Source organism: Elephas maximus, chromosome X, assembly GCF_024166365.1.
Source record: "Elephas maximus indicus isolate mEleMax1 chromosome X, mEleMax1 primary haplotype, whole genome shotgun sequence".
NCBI classification, from domain to species: domain Eukaryota; kingdom Metazoa; phylum Chordata; class Mammalia; order Proboscidea; family Elephantidae; genus Elephas; species Elephas maximus.
In genome coordinates, this window is record NC_064846.1 from 124,556,797 (window position 1) to 124,574,147 (window position 17,351).

Here is a 17,351-nt window from a genome sequence, read left to right on the forward strand (position 1 = left end):
TCAGAAAGGGACTTAATGTACAGACACCAAATGTTTGCTCACACAGGTTCCTGTATTCCTGCCACGCATGCCCTTCCCGTTTACCAGTTTGCACCCAAAGGGACCTACAGGCAGGCAGAAGTGTGGAGGTATCAGGCAGGATTTTTACATACAGACCATATATTTTCCCACATAGGTTTATGAGTATGTGCCAAGCATGCCCTTTCCATCATGAAGGAAATTTGTTTATGGCATGAAGTATTGGCCAGTTTCAACTTTCCACATATATAAACTCAATTATTCCAGCAACGCTTATTAAAAATCCATTTTTTCAGTACCACTATTGCCATAAATCAAACACCTACATTGTATGAGGATCAGATTTGGGATTGACTCTCTACTCTGTCTCATTAGTCAATATTTCTGTATTTTGGCCAGAGATATCTTAATCATTATAATTGTGTGATGGTTAACTTCATGTGTAAACTTGGCTAGGCAATGGTATCCACTTGTTTGGACAAACACTAGTCTAGATGCTGTTATGAAGTAGTTACATGTGATTAAATCAACTGACCTTAAGTAGAACAGATTACCTTCCATAATGTGGGTGGACCTCATCCAATCAGTTGAAGACCTTGACAACAAAAAGGGAGTTTATTCTGCCTCCAGAGTATAAATAGACATTTTTCCAGAACTCCCTCATTCACTCTTCCCATAGCCTTGACCTATGGATTTTGGGGCACAAAGACTGTAGGAATCTCCAGTCTGTCACCTGACCTACGTATTTTGGACTTACCAGCTCCCATCAATTGCTTGAGCCAATTCCTTAAATCTCTCCTCCCCTCCCCCTCTTCTTCTTTCTCTGTGTATACACACACACACACACACACACATTTACTAGTTGTTTCTTTAGAGAACCCTAAGACACTTTGAAATAACTCCTGATAGCTGGGGAAGTCAATCTCCAACGTGTTCTTCAGGGGTCTAGGCTAATCTAAGACAGTTGCCCTTCCATATAAATCAGTGATTCTCAGCCTGGCTAAACATTTAAGAACTTAGCAAACTGACAAAAAAGGCCCATCCCTGGATCCCACCTGAGAACAACTGCATCAGCAACTATGTGGGTTGGGTTCAGGCAATCACATCAAATAGCTGTACGGCCACCACCCAAGTTATGAAATAGAACATCACCAGCACCTGTGCCTTAAGGAATTTTTTGTATACATATTTCTATTAATTACAGAGGTGTGCTAAAATTTCCCACAATTATGGATGTCTATTTCTCCTTATATTTCTGTCCGTTTTTACTTTATTTTGAAGCCATGCCTACTTACATTTTCCTGATGAATTGCTTATCAGTATAATAATTCTATCTTTAGAAATGTTTTTGCCTTAAAGTCTACTCTCATTAATAATATAGGCACACCAGAAGATGTCTTTTGGTTAGTGTTTATTTCTTTTTTCCTTTTACTTTCAATCCTTCTGTATCTTTTTTTTACAGATCTCTTATAAAGAGCATATAGGTGGGTTTTGGTTTTATGCAGTCTAACAATATTTGTCTTTTGGCTGGGACATTTGGTCCACTTATATTTAATTACTGGTATGTTTGGATTTAAATCTCATATGCTATTTGTCCACACTGCTGTTCTTTCTTGCCTTCTTCTGGATTATTCATCATTCTGTTTTCCTCCATTTGTTCGAAATTTATACTTTTTCTATTGTTTAGGTGGGTACCATTAATTTACCAAGATATTAATCTTAACTTTAAATTTCCTCTAGAAAATGCACACCTTAGTACAATTTAACCCATATCCCAGTTCATTAATCTCCTCTTCAGCCTCTAATCTGTTAAACTCACCCATGGCTCTTTTTCAGCTCATAATCATTTTTTAAAGTTTTAAATTTCTTTGTCACACTTTTAACAATTTTTATCTTCATGACCATAGTAACTTTTATATTGTCAGGTAAGTTCTAGTATGAGGAATCTCTGTGTAACTGTGTTGTCTCTTACTTCTCCTGATTCTTACGCATGCTGTCTTGTTTGAAGATGTGATGTACTCATCTTATTTTTTTTTTAGTATTTCTTGTTGCTTTTCGAGGTTTATGCAACAGTTTAGGTTCCTGTTCAACAACTTCTACACAAGTTGCTTGGTGACATTGGTTACACTCTTCACAATGCGTGAAGATTCTCAGTATTTCTGTTAATCTAGTTTCCCATCCCATTCTATGGTAGGTGCTCTACCTCATTTACCTCTGGGGTGAGCCTGGAGGGACCTAGTCTGGTGAGGGAGCTCGGGTCATGGTGGGAGGGGGGTCAGGTACAGGGGCAACAAAGACACAGTACACTTGCCCTATCAGGTTAGCCAGTCTGTGCCAGGTGCACCCACTCCACATCAGTTGTAGGGCAGGTCATGTCCAGAGAAAAATTTGTAGTCCTACTCCAGGTAGGTCAGACGCTCTCTCCAGGGACCAGCTCCACTGTAACTAATGAGATATACTGACTTCCTCAAAGAACTTGAGCAATGACCTGACCTTTGTACCTCAGTTTTCCCCATTTGAAATAGGTGATAACTCCCTCATGAAACTGTTGTGAGAATTATGAGTCAATATTTGTAAAATGCTCTGGAAAAATCTGGCACATAACTGATGCTTAGAATAGCATCTAGCACACAAATGGTGCTTTAAAAGGACTTAGAGAAGCCCCTGGCACATAGTTGGCACTCAATAAGCACTCAGAGCAGCACCCATCACACAGGTGGCATTAATTAAGTACATAGACTATAGTTAGGCATACAGTTGGTTCTTAGTAAATGCATGAAAAAAAAAATCACACTGCCAAGTGAGGAACAGACTGGAGCTTTATATATATACAGCAGAGGGTATAGCCTATCAATAAGAAAATACACTGTTCAGATGCACCCCCACCCCACTAGAAGACCCCAGGTTGTGGAAAGAGGAAAGAGGACAACCATAAATTAAAAAAAAAGGAGGGGGGGAGGGTTGTTGCTCTAAGGGGGAAACACAAGCAGGGAGCACTGCTTGGGGGAAGAGATAGGACCTCATCTTCCCTTCAGGGAGAGCAATATAGCGGCACATGACAACAGCGGCCACAACTGAGCCTGGAATACCTGGCAGGGGCACCTAACACGGAGAAGAGAATGGGTGGTAGACACAGGGAGGAGGGTGGTAAAGATGGTTTCCCTCTGTGTGACAGGATGCAGGGCCCCCTCAGTTTACATCCATGGACTCAGAGCTGGGTGGGGAACCACAGGCAGGGGGTTCTGAGGGGCCAGATAAGTCGGGCTGGGATCGCAGGCGTCGTGCCACATCCTGGCGTTGGTAGAAGAGGACATAGGCTGCCTTGGACTGCAGGGAGAAGACAGGAGTCAGTGTGGATTGGGAAGAGTCAGGAGAAGACAAGAATGGAAAAAGAGAACGTGGAAATCTCACCTCAACCTCATCCTCAGTCACTGGAGAGACGCTGCTGTCATCAAAGTAGTGCCACTGGCCACTGTCCTTGTTGCAGGCAAATGTCGTGTCTGTGGGAGGGGACAGCTGTGGATCCACACTTACCTTGATGCCCCTAAGAGGCATCCTAATTCACTCATACTCCTCCCGCCCTGATAACCTCACCTCTAACAAACATACCTAAGTCACCCACTGGGGACATCCTTACACCCCCCAGGGAACTCCCTGCCCACATACAGTGTCCGTCGCGCAGCCCTCCATAATGGTTTGAAACTGCAATGAGATCGTATTTGTACACCTCCGGATCCGACTCACTCTGCGGTTTGATGACATACTCGGAGAGGTCCAAGTCTCTGAGGGTGGAGAGAGTGTTAATACCGATGCCCCCTTGGCCACATCCTACCTTCCCCTCAACCATCCTCCCCACCCCCAAACCCCAGACCGGATAGGGAACTCCACAAGGATGTCAATCTTCTCGCGCGAGAACTTGGTGTAAGAAAAGCGCTTCAGGTGGATAATCAGGATCTCAGGAAGCATCCATAGGTCCAGCTTCTTGGTGGCCAGCTGGTGCTGCTTACAGTTGGGGCAGTACCTACAGACAGAGCCTGAGTCAGTCAGTAGACATTTTCTGAACACTCACTTTTGGCCTTTGTGCTACATTTCTGGTTCACAGAGATGCTGGTCATACTTTGAGCCTGCTTGCACTCTGGTTTGCTCTTCACATGTTAAAACTGTTTCATTCATTCATCATTTATTGTCTTTTAATTGTGCTTTTGTACTATTTTGTATTTTAGCATGATTTCTGGTCCATGGAGATGCTAGTTTTATTTAAGAGCCTGCCTCTATCCCCCTAGTTTTCTCTTCATATTTTATTCATTCATTCACTCACCATTTATTTATTGATTGCCTACTGCTTAATTTTTTGGTACTATTTTATATTTCTGTTCCATTTCTGGTCCATGGAGATGCTAGTCTTATTTTTGAGACTGGCTTTTATCTTTTCGGTTCTCTGTTTTGTTTACCCTGCAAATACCTATTGAGTGTCTACTGCACACTGAACACTATTATAAACAATGAGACTAGACACACAGTCAACTTAGGAGTCTTCACCCTCAAGGGGTTTACTCTCCAATGAAGACATGCTGCAAAAGGGGATATATGACATGACATCAAGTGGTATTACTGAGCTAAAAAGAAATGCTTGGCTAAGAACAAGAGCATGAAGAAGTGCAAAGAGGTGATGGGTGGATGGAGGGTATATCTTTTGATAGGGCAGTTACGAGAAGGTCTCTCTGATAAGGTGACATTTGATCAGAAACCCAAGAAAAGTAAAGGAGTCGAGTCCTGTGGACAACTGGGGAAAGAGCATTCTTGACAGAAGGAACAGCCCAAGCAAAAGCCCTGTGGTGAGAATGTACTCAAGGTGTTGGTGGCTAGTGTGGCAGCAGAGGTTTGAGCGAGAGTCAAAGGAAACGTACTGAGAGAGGTAACAGGGACCTGGCCATGTAAGTGCACCCACCTAAACCCCCACGGCCCCATTCTGGCCCCTTACCAGGGGTTTTCCTTCTCCAGAGTTTCAACAGTGGTGAAGAGCTCAATACACTCCTGCAGCCGCACTGGAGCTTTCTTCAGCACATAGTTAACACATTCGTGCTTCACGTAGCCCTAGGGTTGGGTGAATGGACAGCTAAGTATGAGGATGGGTAAATAAATAGGGAGTGAAGGTGGAAGACACATGCTGAGTGGTTAAGAACATGGACTTTGAAGCTAGGAACCTGAAGCCCTGGGAGTTCTTAGGTCTCCTGGCTCTGTTCATGGCTGGAGGAGTTGGGGTAGGGGATGTGTGAAGAGCTGAGGAGGTACAAGTTGAAAGTGCTCCCCCATCCCTGGGATCTCTTTTACCTCAGCCTCCGCTTCATCATAGTAACGCTTCTTCATCTCTGGCTCCCAGTCGATGGCAATGTACGGCTGGGCTGGGGGCAAGGGGTAGGTGGTCAGTAAGACCTGTTGCCAAGAAAACCCTCCACCCACCTCCCCAACCCTGGCTCACAGCTGAAGGAGACACCATGGCCATCTTCATTGAAGGTCATGCGGTCACTGGTCCCGTTGGAATTCACTGTCTGCAGGGTGAACAGCTGCTTGCGCCGGGACCTCTGGGGCCAGTTAGAAGGGCCAGGGGAGTTGTCTGCAGGGGCCCGGTTCCTGCCCACGACTCCAGAGCTGGGCCCAGCCTGCTCCGGCCCAGGGTCTTGAAGGCTGCCCCCCTCAGCTGTTTGCCCAGACTTGGCAACGTTTCCCTTATTCTCCGTGTCTCCTAGGAGAAGAGAAGATGTCAGAGATGAGACTGTCTGAATCCCATGGGGCAAAGCTGCAATCAATGAACATCCAGATGGACTCTGTGCCTGTCAGACCTACCCCAGATCCCCCGACTCCTGACCCTCAGCCCCTCACCCTCACTTAAGTCACGGGGTTGCTTCTACAGGCCCCTCATCCTTGTGGATCCTCCCTCCTCTTCCTCACCTTTCTCATCCCCGTCATCCTCATCATCTGAGCTTGGCCTGGCCACGTAGCGTCTGCCAACAAAAAATAGAAGATTCTCAGTTTAGGGGGCACAAGAGCCAGGATGCACAGGGCCTGGGATTTTAATTATGGTGGGACGCTACTGACAAACCCACACATAAACAGTTGTTAACTATGAACCTAGAAGGACTGAGAAGACGACATATAAGCACATGAAGAACTGAGGATGTCAGCAGTGGCCTGATAATATAGGGTTTTGTGTGCTACAATAACAAGTTTGGATTTTAAGTATGATGAGCCACCGGTAAACAGATACAACAGCTGAAAATTTTGATCAGGGAAGGCCTCTAAGTGGACTTCTAAGTAGAGAAAGAAAGAAGAGAGATATTAAGCCAGAAAATGTATTGATTTGCCACAGTAAGGAATCTGGATTTTAACTACAATGAAAATCTATCAGTAAAAACACAAATAACCAAGCCTCTCCAAAGAGAAGAGAAGCACAAGATAAAGTTATCTGTATTTTGTCCATTGTTCACCTCTGTGAAGTAAACTCTAGCACCTAAGAGAGGCAGTGGTGAAGTCAGCGGTTTAGAAGAAAAGAACCTACAAGTTCCTCTACGGCCATGTTAAGTTTGAGCTGTCTTTTGGATGCTGAAGGGAAGGTATGAAGTAAGCAGCCAGACACCCAGGTCTGAGTTCAGATTCCACATCCCCCTCTCCCTTGGGAAGGGCATACTCACGAGAGCCGGTACAGCAGGATGTGATACAAGGCATCCCAGGTGAGTCGGTCACGGGGCACTGACAGCAGGAGGGGGTGCCCAAAAAGCATCAGGCCATAGTAGGAGTTGTTGAAGTCCCGGGCTGGGGAGCGCTCCCGCAGGTAGATAGGAAGCACAACGTCCTCTCTTACGCCCTCACCGGTCCCAGCCCTAGCTGACACCTCATATCTGTAGGGAGGAGACATCAGGTCAAGCCTTATCAGGCCATTTCAAGAAGGAACCCCTGCCCTTGCCCTGTTGCTCCATCCACTCATTCCTCACAGCCTGAAAGTATTTTTAAAGAGTCTGAAATGTCACTGAATGTTTTATGCTTTAAAAAGCATTAAATGGTTTACACAGTACTTTACGTGATGTTACTTAAAAATACCTTTGCATTATCAACACACTAAGGGGATTAACAAAGATTTTCAGTGACAAAGGAATTTGAAGTTTTTTCCTAATAATTTTCATTTTTGAAAAAACTGCTTGGTTTACAAAGAACTGTTCTACTTACAAAGCGCTTACCCAAAGATTTATATTTTTTCTGAATGCTCTTATGCTCAAGAAAGCATCTTAGTGTTTGCCATTTCACTTATACACACTTTTTTTGCTTTTAAGAACTGCAATATGAGTAAGCAGCTCAGATCAACATGTAATTAACGAAATAAAGAAGAAAACAGTAGTTTCCCTCACATAACGAGGAAGAAAACATCTGAGGACACTCTGTATAAGAATCTGTCCCCACCCCCACCTCAATGACAGCCCCAAGCCTCCTGCCCTGCTAAGGCACATGGCTGAGGTACTTCCGTAAGACAGGTGCCTGGCAAATAAAGCCGAGTAGTGGAAAGATAAAGTGATTAAGGCTATACAAAAGGAAAAGGAAAAAGTCCCTGAGGAACCACCATATCCTCAGTCCCCTCACTCACATGAAGATATCATCTCGGTCCAAGATGCTGTTCAGAGAGTCCTCTAGCTGGTAGATCTTATAGAAGCGGTGACTGAAGACATCAGCCACCATCATCTGGGAATGGGACGTGGAGAGGGGACTGATCAGTCTGCAAGGTCCCCCTATGCCCTTCTGTCTGCCTCCCTGCCCGAGTCCCCCATCCCTCCATCTGCAAATCCTCACCCTGTCTGGCTGGACACCTGTGTGTCTGGACAGAGCCACACACAGATCCGAGATTTTGCCTTTCTTAGGAACAATGAGCCGGTGCTGTTGGAGAAACAGTACCCACAAAAGATCAGAAGGGGTGTGTGTTGAGTTAACGCAGGAAACTTTGAGGGATGGCAGAGTAGTGAAACAAACTCTATATGTCCTTCATTATGTCCCTATTCCTCCCATACCTGCTCTGGCTTGCGTCGGGGATCCATGGAGACATAGAAGACCTCCATGACCCTCTTGGGGCTGACAGGCAGCGGTATGCTGAGATAGCAGAAGGGGTCGAAGGTCACAGATACATTGCCACAATCAGGGCACACCAGTGTGGACTTGAAGAGGCCATGGAAAGTGTCCACGATCACAGAATTGTTCCGCCGTTTGTGGTTCTGCCAGGCCTCCTGAGCCACCTCCTGGCAACAGTGTCATGGTCAGGAGGGGGCTTGCCTGGGGTTTGAGGCACATGCACATGGAATAGGGGGCTAAAAGTCAAGAAGTAGAGTTACAGCTTGGGATGCCGGGACAATGCTCACTGTGAGGGATGGGATTTATCTGAGGCAAGAGACTGGGTTAAGTTTAACTCTGGGTTGGGTAAGGGAGCAGAAGTGGTGCTGGAGCTAAGGTTGGGACTAGAGCTGAAGGTAAGTTCAGGGCGGAAAAACTTAACATAAAATGGCGGGGGTGTCGGATATTCCCGGGAAGTCAGAGAATCCCTGACACAGAGGTCCTAGTGGCTTTAATGGGGGCTTTAAGGATGGGTGCTCTGGAGAGAACTCAAGGGGGACTTTCAGGAGCTGCCTACCTGATCAGGCCGCCCAGCGGCATCACAAAGCTCCACGTACTCCTTCTTCTTGACCCGATTGAGGTCCTCATGGAGCCCATCCAGGAGGAACGACAGCAACTCCTGTGAGTCATGCTGCTGGTAGCCCAGAAACTGGGATGCAAAGTGGCCGACCTTGGTCTGGGAGAAGGGGCAAGGCCATCAGAGACAGAGGGAGTTAGGAGAGCCAAGAGAAATGTGTGTGTGTGTGTGTACGGGGGGAGCGGTGCACAGCTGGCCTTGTACCTTGAACACATGGGGCACAATGGAGCAGTGGTGGCCAGACCATGCCTGCTTCACCAGGTCTGCATAGGCCTCTGCAATCTCACCCTTCATGCCCAGTGGGTTGCAGAAGTTGAGCTCCTCCAGGTAGCGATTGTTGAGGAAGTACTCAGTGAGCTGTGGCACATTGCTGAGGCACTGCAGAAGGCAGGTATCAGGTGAATGAGGCAGATAAGAGGAGAGAGAAGGTGGCCCAAGTGGCGACAGAGAAAAGGAAGCAAGGAGGTAGCAGAAAAGGAGGAAGAAAGAAGGGACAAAGGGATTGGGGAGCAAAGATATCAATATTCAGGAGAAGGAAGAGTGTGGTGGCAAAGGAAAAAAAAAGGGAAAGCAGGGGGTGAACACAGCGAGATAGTATCGATATTTCAGGAAGAAAAATCGATGCTTCAGGATGAATAGGGGCATATAGATTCAGAATTGTGGGGCCCTAGCTCCCAATCCAACCCCTTACCCTGAAGGCCCCCCTGGTCCCCTAATTTTGTCCCCAATCCCCAGCTCTTGAAGCCCATTCTGGCTGCCAGACACAGCCCAAATGGGCCAACCTGCAGGGCCGAGTTCATGAAACATGTGTTGCCCAGATTGGTGAGACCACAGACGCCTGGCTGGCCCTGGAAGTCCTCATCTTCCTTGGACACACTCTTCCTAGGGTTGGATGAGAAATTCTATCAGCTGAGGGCCAACTACATGCAGGTGAAACGTGTTCATGGGCTCAGTCTTCTGCCTGTTGTGGGGCCCCATTCTGGACCAGACACCCCAAGACTCACACGACATACTGCTTTGCGCTGGGCCAAGTGCCATCTTTCTTTCGGGTCTCCATGACGATCACCTGGGTTGGAGGAAAAAAAAGAGAAGGAAAGACATTAACAGAGGGCCTTATGGGCACTTAGACCTCACCTCTCACAACTCAAGCAGTGCCAGGTGAGTCTATCTGCCAGTCCAGAAAAGCCCGCCCCATCCTCACCTGCCCAGTCTTGAGGCGGGCGTCAAGTACTGTAACGTGTGTGTTGCACAATCGCTCAAAAGAGCCGTCTGAGAGCTGAACCCACAGCCGAGTCTCTTCCTGGGGGTTCACCAGAAACCGTTCCCGAGCTGTGCCCAATACCAGGTCTGTGGAGAGTGATGGAACACATTCAAGATCTTCCTGAGACCCAGGATGAGTGACCCATCTCAGCATCAGACCCCTGACTTACTGTCATTCACCTTGCATACTTGTCAATACCTAAATCAGAAGTTTGTGTCTTCTATCAATCTCCGGATGACTAATATACCTGCAGGACCTGTGTTCCCCAGGACACCATCTAAGCCACTGAAATGCAGGTCAAATACTTTCGGGACTCGAGGGGACATCCTCAGTGCTTCTGCCCAATTGTGAACCTCCAAAGGCCTTTCTTGGTTCTCCAAAGTCTGTCCAATGCCTTCTCAGTCTGCCACAGCCTAACCCACACAGTCTCAGCGCACCAAGCTGTGACCTGTGATTGGGAACGCCAATTTATTCTGTGACTCTTAGACTCACCAATAGAATCTGTGTGGCTGAATTGGGCAGTATGAGGTATGCTCATATCACTGTGCTGGAAAAGCTGCAGCTCTACTGGATAAACCTCAACCTTTTGGATGCTGGGCAGCTCCACAACCTATAAAGGTGAGGGGTGCATACATAGGTATACCTTCACAGCATACACACACAGACACAGGCACAACAAATTACCTTTCGGGGTACGAGAGCTTATGTGTAGACATACACACTATATAAGGATTTTTTTTTAAGAGCACAGGTGAACACATACAGTGGACACACATATACATGTATAATGATCTGTGAGGAGAGAGGGGTGCAGGCATGGGTGCATCTGTGCAGCATTTACAGAGATACATGTACACATGGATCTGGACCTATCCTGGGTCTAACAAGACCTTTCTCATCCTCTCCTACCTTCTACAGAATCTACTGTCTCCAGCACTCTCCCCATACCTTGCGTTCAATAGGTGGCTGGCCATGCTTCAGACCATACCAGCTGACCAGGTAATGCCAAGCAGCTGCTGGGAGCAGCACATAGTCCTCACCTTCCACCAGTCCCTTCTTGAGGTTCCAGTTTACCTGGTCTTGGGGGAGGAAGAATCAGAGAAGGAAACTGGCAAGTAAGTCTGGGCACCCTACCAGTGACTCCCCAGAGGATGGGCTTGTGATCATTTGTAGGGACAGAGGGGATAAGAACTCCAGGACTACATTGATGTGGGGAGGCAAAGGCCTGGTACCTTCGAAGAGCTTGGCATTGTTGATACAGCCGGGGAAGGTGCTGGAGTCCTGGTCCCCTCCCTGCACGTACACTTCCCACTGTTTATACCAGTGCTGCTCCACAAGGAACCTGGGGCCCAAACATGTAACAAGAGTGTTACATGGTTATGTGGGGCTTAATTGTACCACTAAAGAAAATTAACATTAAAGTCACTGTCTATAGAGATAATTAAAACTTCCAGATTTGGCTAGAACCTGAATTTCTAAAGGCTTCATGGATGTCTGAAATTTTACACAAATATCCACAAAGTATTACTACCGTGTTTCATCAATTAAAAGACACATAAAAAAATCTTTTTTGGTATCTCTGAAACTGGAATGTCTCACACTCTCTGCCAGTCCAAATGACAGTCACGACAAAGTTGTCACTATCTGAAACAAAAGCACCCACGTTGTTATCTCTACTCCTAGGTATATGACACCCACCAGCCACTCCACGGCAGAAAGATGTGGCAGTCTGCTTCCATAATGATTTACAGCCTTGGAAACTACGTGGGGCAGTTCTACCTGTCCTATAGGGCTGCTATGAGTCGGAACAGACTCAACAACAAGTTTGGTTTTTTTTGTATTATAAATGGTATGTTTTAAATTTAAATCTCTTTTTTTTGCTAGTATATAAAAACACAACTGATCTTATTAAAGTCATTTATTTGTGCTTCCTCAAATTTGTTAAAATGACACAAGTGCTCATTAAGAAAATTACTAAATAATACTTTATCTTCTGTCCCCTAGTTTTCTCTTGCATCTGGGGAAAAGAAAATTGGTTGTTTTAGTTACATAAATAGTTAATTATACTTGAAAAACAAAAATATGTAAGTTAAGAGATTAGATTTTCTTCTCTGGTGAATGTTATTTAACATACACCGTTGTACTAAATTTATTAATTATGTCCCTATAAAAACCTAAATAAATATAAAAGCATACTAATAATCCCTTTACTGTAAATTGTTAGACACAAATAATGTACCAAAGAAGGAAAACTAGCATTTGGGTCTTTTTCTGTAAAATGACTGCGTTCATTTATGCCCAGACTAGTCGAAGTTCCTTTTGTGCCATCAAATTATTAACTCTTAGTGTTTCTGACATACTACTGACGCATCTTTAAAGATATCTTAACTCATTTTCGAAGAGATTCTTTGCTCAAAAAAAAAAAAAGGTTAAGCTTCTAATAACGTTTGTTGTTTATTGCTGTTTTTATTAATATTGACTATAAATATTTCTTATTTTTACTTTTAGCTTATGTCTCCTCTAACAACTATTCTCACATTTTGTCTTTTCCAAATTCAGGTCCCAAATTCAGAAAAGAAACACTGTTAAATGCTCTTTTATGTCTAAACTATCTTTGAGAGATAACTGGGTATTTGCTCATTTACCCTATAAAAGGAAGAACAATAGAGATAATTAGGTTTAGCTAAAGTTCTTCAAATTTTATTTAAAAATTTTACAAAAGCGTTTTCATTTACCAAATTTAATATTAATTCCTACAGCAATTGCATATAACGAAATACACTAACATAAATATCTTTCAATAACTGCAGCCTTCTCAAATTAAAAAGTATACTCATGTTTAAGCAACAAAGACTGATGCTGTAACTGTCTACCAAAAGATGATCATCCCAGGACTCTAGATTCACAAACCCCCCCCTTTTTTCATGAAAGGTCTGAACAAGCACTATGAGTACTGACTCAATTACACGGGTACTGTCAGAGGCCTATTGCTTATTTCAGTCTTTCATTAGACGCAGTAGCCAAGGCATACCCACTGTGTCTAACCCTCAGCATTTTTCGGCTAATGGTTAATCTATCATGAAATATTGTTGCTTTCCCTTCACATGTCACTATCCATTGCTGTAACACTCTAAACTCAGCCACCCTCCTTCCTTTGTTAGGAAACTATCCACACTCTGCACACAGACCTTCTAGACCTAACCTCTGGCTATGTCTGATATAACTGTTTGTAGATAGTTCATACACAAAAAGAAAGGCTAAAAACTGCCAAAGAAGCTGTACTATCACAGTTTTGAATTTATTCATAAAATTTAAGCTCTCCCCAGAAATTAGATCAGTTCATATGGCCAAATTAATTGCCCTAAATCTGCCAGCTGACAAAAGATTAAAAAAAAAAAAAAAAAACCCATTGCCATTGAGTCAATTCTGACTCATAGTGACCCCTATAGGACAGGGTAGAACTGACCCATAGGTTTCCAAGGAGTGCCTGGTAGATTTGAACTGCTGACCTTTTGGCTAGCAGCTGTAGCTCTTAACCACTACGTCACCACGGTTTCCAACAAAAGACTGAGAAAGCTTTTTGAAGTCATGGACTAACTGCGGCATTAATATCTAATATTATCTGCTAAATTATATACATTTAATAGTATATCTGAAATTAGTCCATGGCTTCAAAAAGCTTTGTAAGCACAGATCTCCTGACCACTGCGGCAATCCCTACAAAATGGACGGCAAATTAAAAGAACCTTGAGAGGCTCTGCTGTTACATAAAGAGAGAAAAATTTAAAAAGTGGAGTTTAGTAAAAAAGCTTTACATTACCCACGATAGCAGATATAATTGCCCTCACTACTGAACTAAACATTAGTGGGGTAATTTTTTTTTATTAAAGTGAAATTCACATAAAACCAACCATTTTAAATTAAACAATTCAGTGGCAATTAATACATTCACAATGCTGTGCAACTACCGCCTCTATCTAGTTTCAAAACATTTTCCCCCAAAATGAACCCTCATACTGGTGGGATCATTTTAAAAAGTATTGCTCAGGATGGTTCTGTTGTATGTCCTATCTACCAATGACACAAACATGACAAGGCTGTAAAGGTAGGATGGGGGCAAAGCTTCAAGGTCCCTTTGAACACCTCCAAATGGACTATAAAAACATTTTTGTTATTATTTATTCTCAGGGTGGATTGAGGCTTTTTCTTGCTGGAAAGCTATAGTGTAATTGAGTTGATTCTAACTCATAGAGACCCTACAGGACGGAGCAGAACTGCCCCACAGAGTTTCCAAGGAGCACCTGGTGGATTTGAACTGCCAATCTTTCGGTTAGCAGCCGCAGCTCTTAATCACTACGCCACCAGGGTTTTCAATGTAATGGTAGGAAAAAAAAAAAAAACTGCTTGGTTTCATATTCTCAACTTGGTGAACCTTAACTTATCTCTCCAGTAACAGGGATATACATTTCACGGTTTAATTTTTTTTTAATTACTAAAAAACCCTGTAAAGTGAGAAAGTCTCAGTCACAAAGTCCCTAAGGTGAGAGCATGCTTGAGGTGTTTGAAGAAAAGCTGAGTCCAATATGGCCGGAATAGAGAGAGTGAGGGAGAGATCTGAGAAGAAATCAGAGTGGAAGCAGGGAACCAACCTCATAAAGCCTTACAAGTCGCTTTAAGAATTTTAGCGTTTACACTGCATGAGATGGGAAGCTGTTAAAACGTTTTGAGGAATGGACAGACATGATATAACTTATGTTTTAAAAAAAATTACATGGAAAGGGGAAAATATTTACAGTGGAGAAAGCTGGCAGACATGACTTTAACGACGTGATTAAGCTTAACATCACCACTGACGTCATACGGATATAATGTACCACCTGACACGATGTGATGAAAAGGACACACAGTATACATACAATATGATTCCATACATACAATGACTTCATACATATATTTTACATATATAAAGTGAAAGCTTAAATACTCTTCAGGGATGCACAACCCAGTAAAAACCCAGCGCCATCGCGACTCTAGGGATGCACAGAGTGGTGATAAACGTTAAAAAAAAACAAGGGGCTATTAATCCTACAGGGTCGCTATGAGGTAATCGACTCGACGGCACTGGGTGGGTATTAATTCAAAATTCAGCGTAATAGTTTCCTATGAGGCGGGCACGGGAGGTGCTTGGTGGCGAAAACACAAGTCTTATTATTCTTTAAAGTGTACGTAATTTTTTAGCCTTTAAATAGTTTTAACTAAAAATTTTTATGTTAAAATAAGATTCAGAAAGGTTGCAAAAATAGTACAAATAATTCCCATATGCTTTTTATTCAGACTCCCAAATTTTAATATTTTACCTATGTGCTTTATCATTGTCTCTATATGCATTTATACACGCGTCATTTTTTCAACCATTTGAGAGTAAGCTGCTTACATGACATGGTTCTTTACCCCTAAATACATTTCGGGGTGTATTTCCTAAAAACAAGAATATTCTCTTTCATAACCACAATACAATTACGAAAATCAAGGAATTTTAACACTGATACAATACTAGTAATCTACAGACTTTAGTCAAATTTCATCACTTTTCCTATTGATCTCTCCTACAGTAAAAGAGAAAAATCTAATTTTTACATAATTTTTTTTTCCTGCTCCAGGATCCAATCCAGGATCACACGTTGCATTTAGCTTTCATGACTCATTAAATCGCCTTTAATCTGGAGCAGTCCTTCAGCCTTTGTCTTTCACGACCTTGACATTTTTGAAGATTAGAGGCCGTTTTGAGGGTTTTTTTTTTTTTTTTTAAGAAAGGTCTGTCAATTTGGGCCACGTAAAGCTTTTATATAAACTCACGTCTTACATATTTTACCATTAAAAAAAAAGATGCAACTCAGCGAGAAATAAAATAAACCCTGAAGCAGTAAATTTCAAGAAGCACCGGTTAGCAAATAAATATGTTAAAACATACCTCTTTATCCACACATACTGAGTTTTTAAAATAACTAATTTTTCCTAATTACAAAAACAAAATAGTACTGAAACAAAAAATAACTAACATTAAAGGCCCTTTCCCTCGACAATCACCTGCATCTTCGCCCGTCCTGAAAAGAGAGCCTCGGCGACAGTCACAAACCTCTCCGCGTCACAAACTTCCCTCCCTCGCAAGCGCCATTTTCTATCTCATAGGCACCACCTCCCCTTCCACAGTCGTTCTCTCAGAGCACGCCCCTTGGCCTTACGTCACAAGCCTTGCCTCCTTCCCAGGCGCCCTGTTCCTCTACCACGCAAGCGCGACCCCCTTTCCTCAGCCCATAACCGTTTCCCTTGGATTCCGCTCCTCTATAGGGTCGCTATGAGTCGGAATCGACTGGACGGCAGTGGGTTTTGGTACCTTATGTCAAAAGCCTCGCCTCATTCTCAGGCACCGCGGTGCAATCGCAGGCCCCTCCTTGCTCCCAGATGCTACTTTACGTGGCCACGCAGACTACGCCCCTCAGCGTCACATCGCCTCATTCCCAGGTTCCAAGTTCCACCACGCAGGCCCAGCCCCCCTCCACTGGCGTTACCCCTCGGGCCCCGCCCCCTCGTCTGGCCACAACAAACTCCATCTTGTTTTCAGGTGCCAAGTGCCAGCAGACAAGTCCCGCCCCTTTCTCAGACGATGGGATCCACCCACAGGCACCTTCCCGCTCCTCTTGCCTGCTGTCCCCCGCCCCCACAGCAGTTCTCCCGCGGACGTCGGCCGCCACGTCCTCCGCCGTCGCCAACGCCCCCACCATCCCCTCAGCTGAGGCTCCCTCACAGTCCCGCCTCACCAGCTCTCGCCGGCCTGCAGTGGGCGCTCTCGCCCACTCTCGCTATTCTCGATTTGGCGCCACTGGCTCTCCAGGCCCGGCATCGCCTTGCGCTGTGGCTCTCTGTCCTCAGCTGCTGAGGCCACCGCATCCGCTGCAAACGCCGCCATCGCTGTTCCCCTCCTCACACAGCCACCGCCGCTGAAGAAGAGGCCCCTCAGAAGCCACTTCCGGATTCTCGTCCCGGAAACGGAAGCAGAGCCCCCCAAACCGACGCGGGGTTACGGCCATTTTAGAAATAGGCCCCATACTTGTACACGTGGAGGGGCTGGGCGGGGATCGAGTTGGAGGCGGTGATCTCTGCGACCAATAGGCGTGGTAAAAACCTCGAAGACCAAGAAAGACAAAAATGTCTTCTGGGGCAGACCCTATGTTGAGTCAGGGCAAAAAGTTGCGAGGAAGTCGGAAGCAGAGGTTGGCGAAGTGGGCAGCGACCTGTTTGTGTAGTGCTCAGAGGCATCTAAAGGCTCAGGGTTTTCTTGGTCCTATG

At 44.6% G+C, this 17,351-nt stretch overlaps 1 protein-coding gene across 1 annotated transcript; it reads right to left on the reverse strand.

The window, feature by feature from the left end:
* Nucleotides 1-2,819: 2,819 nt before the first annotated feature.
* Nucleotides 2,820-17,107, reverse strand: USP11 (ubiquitin specific peptidase 11). Its single transcript, XM_049871272.1, is given in 22 exon segments — nt 2,820-3,345; nt 3,430-3,518; nt 3,685-3,800; nt 3,890-4,039; nt 5,000-5,112; nt 5,350-5,420; nt 5,513-5,761; nt 5,968-6,020; nt 6,708-6,914; nt 7,652-7,746; nt 7,855-7,938; nt 8,070-8,294; nt 8,684-8,842; nt 8,948-9,121; nt 9,526-9,625; nt 9,748-9,809; nt 9,945-10,090; nt 10,497-10,614; nt 10,953-11,083; nt 11,237-11,346; nt 16,823-17,008; nt 17,010-17,107. Coding segments are annotated over 22 exon segments (2,859 nt in total). The 5' UTR covers nt 17,093-17,107; the 3' UTR covers nt 2,820-3,207.
* Nucleotides 17,108-17,351: the final 244 nt, after the last annotated feature.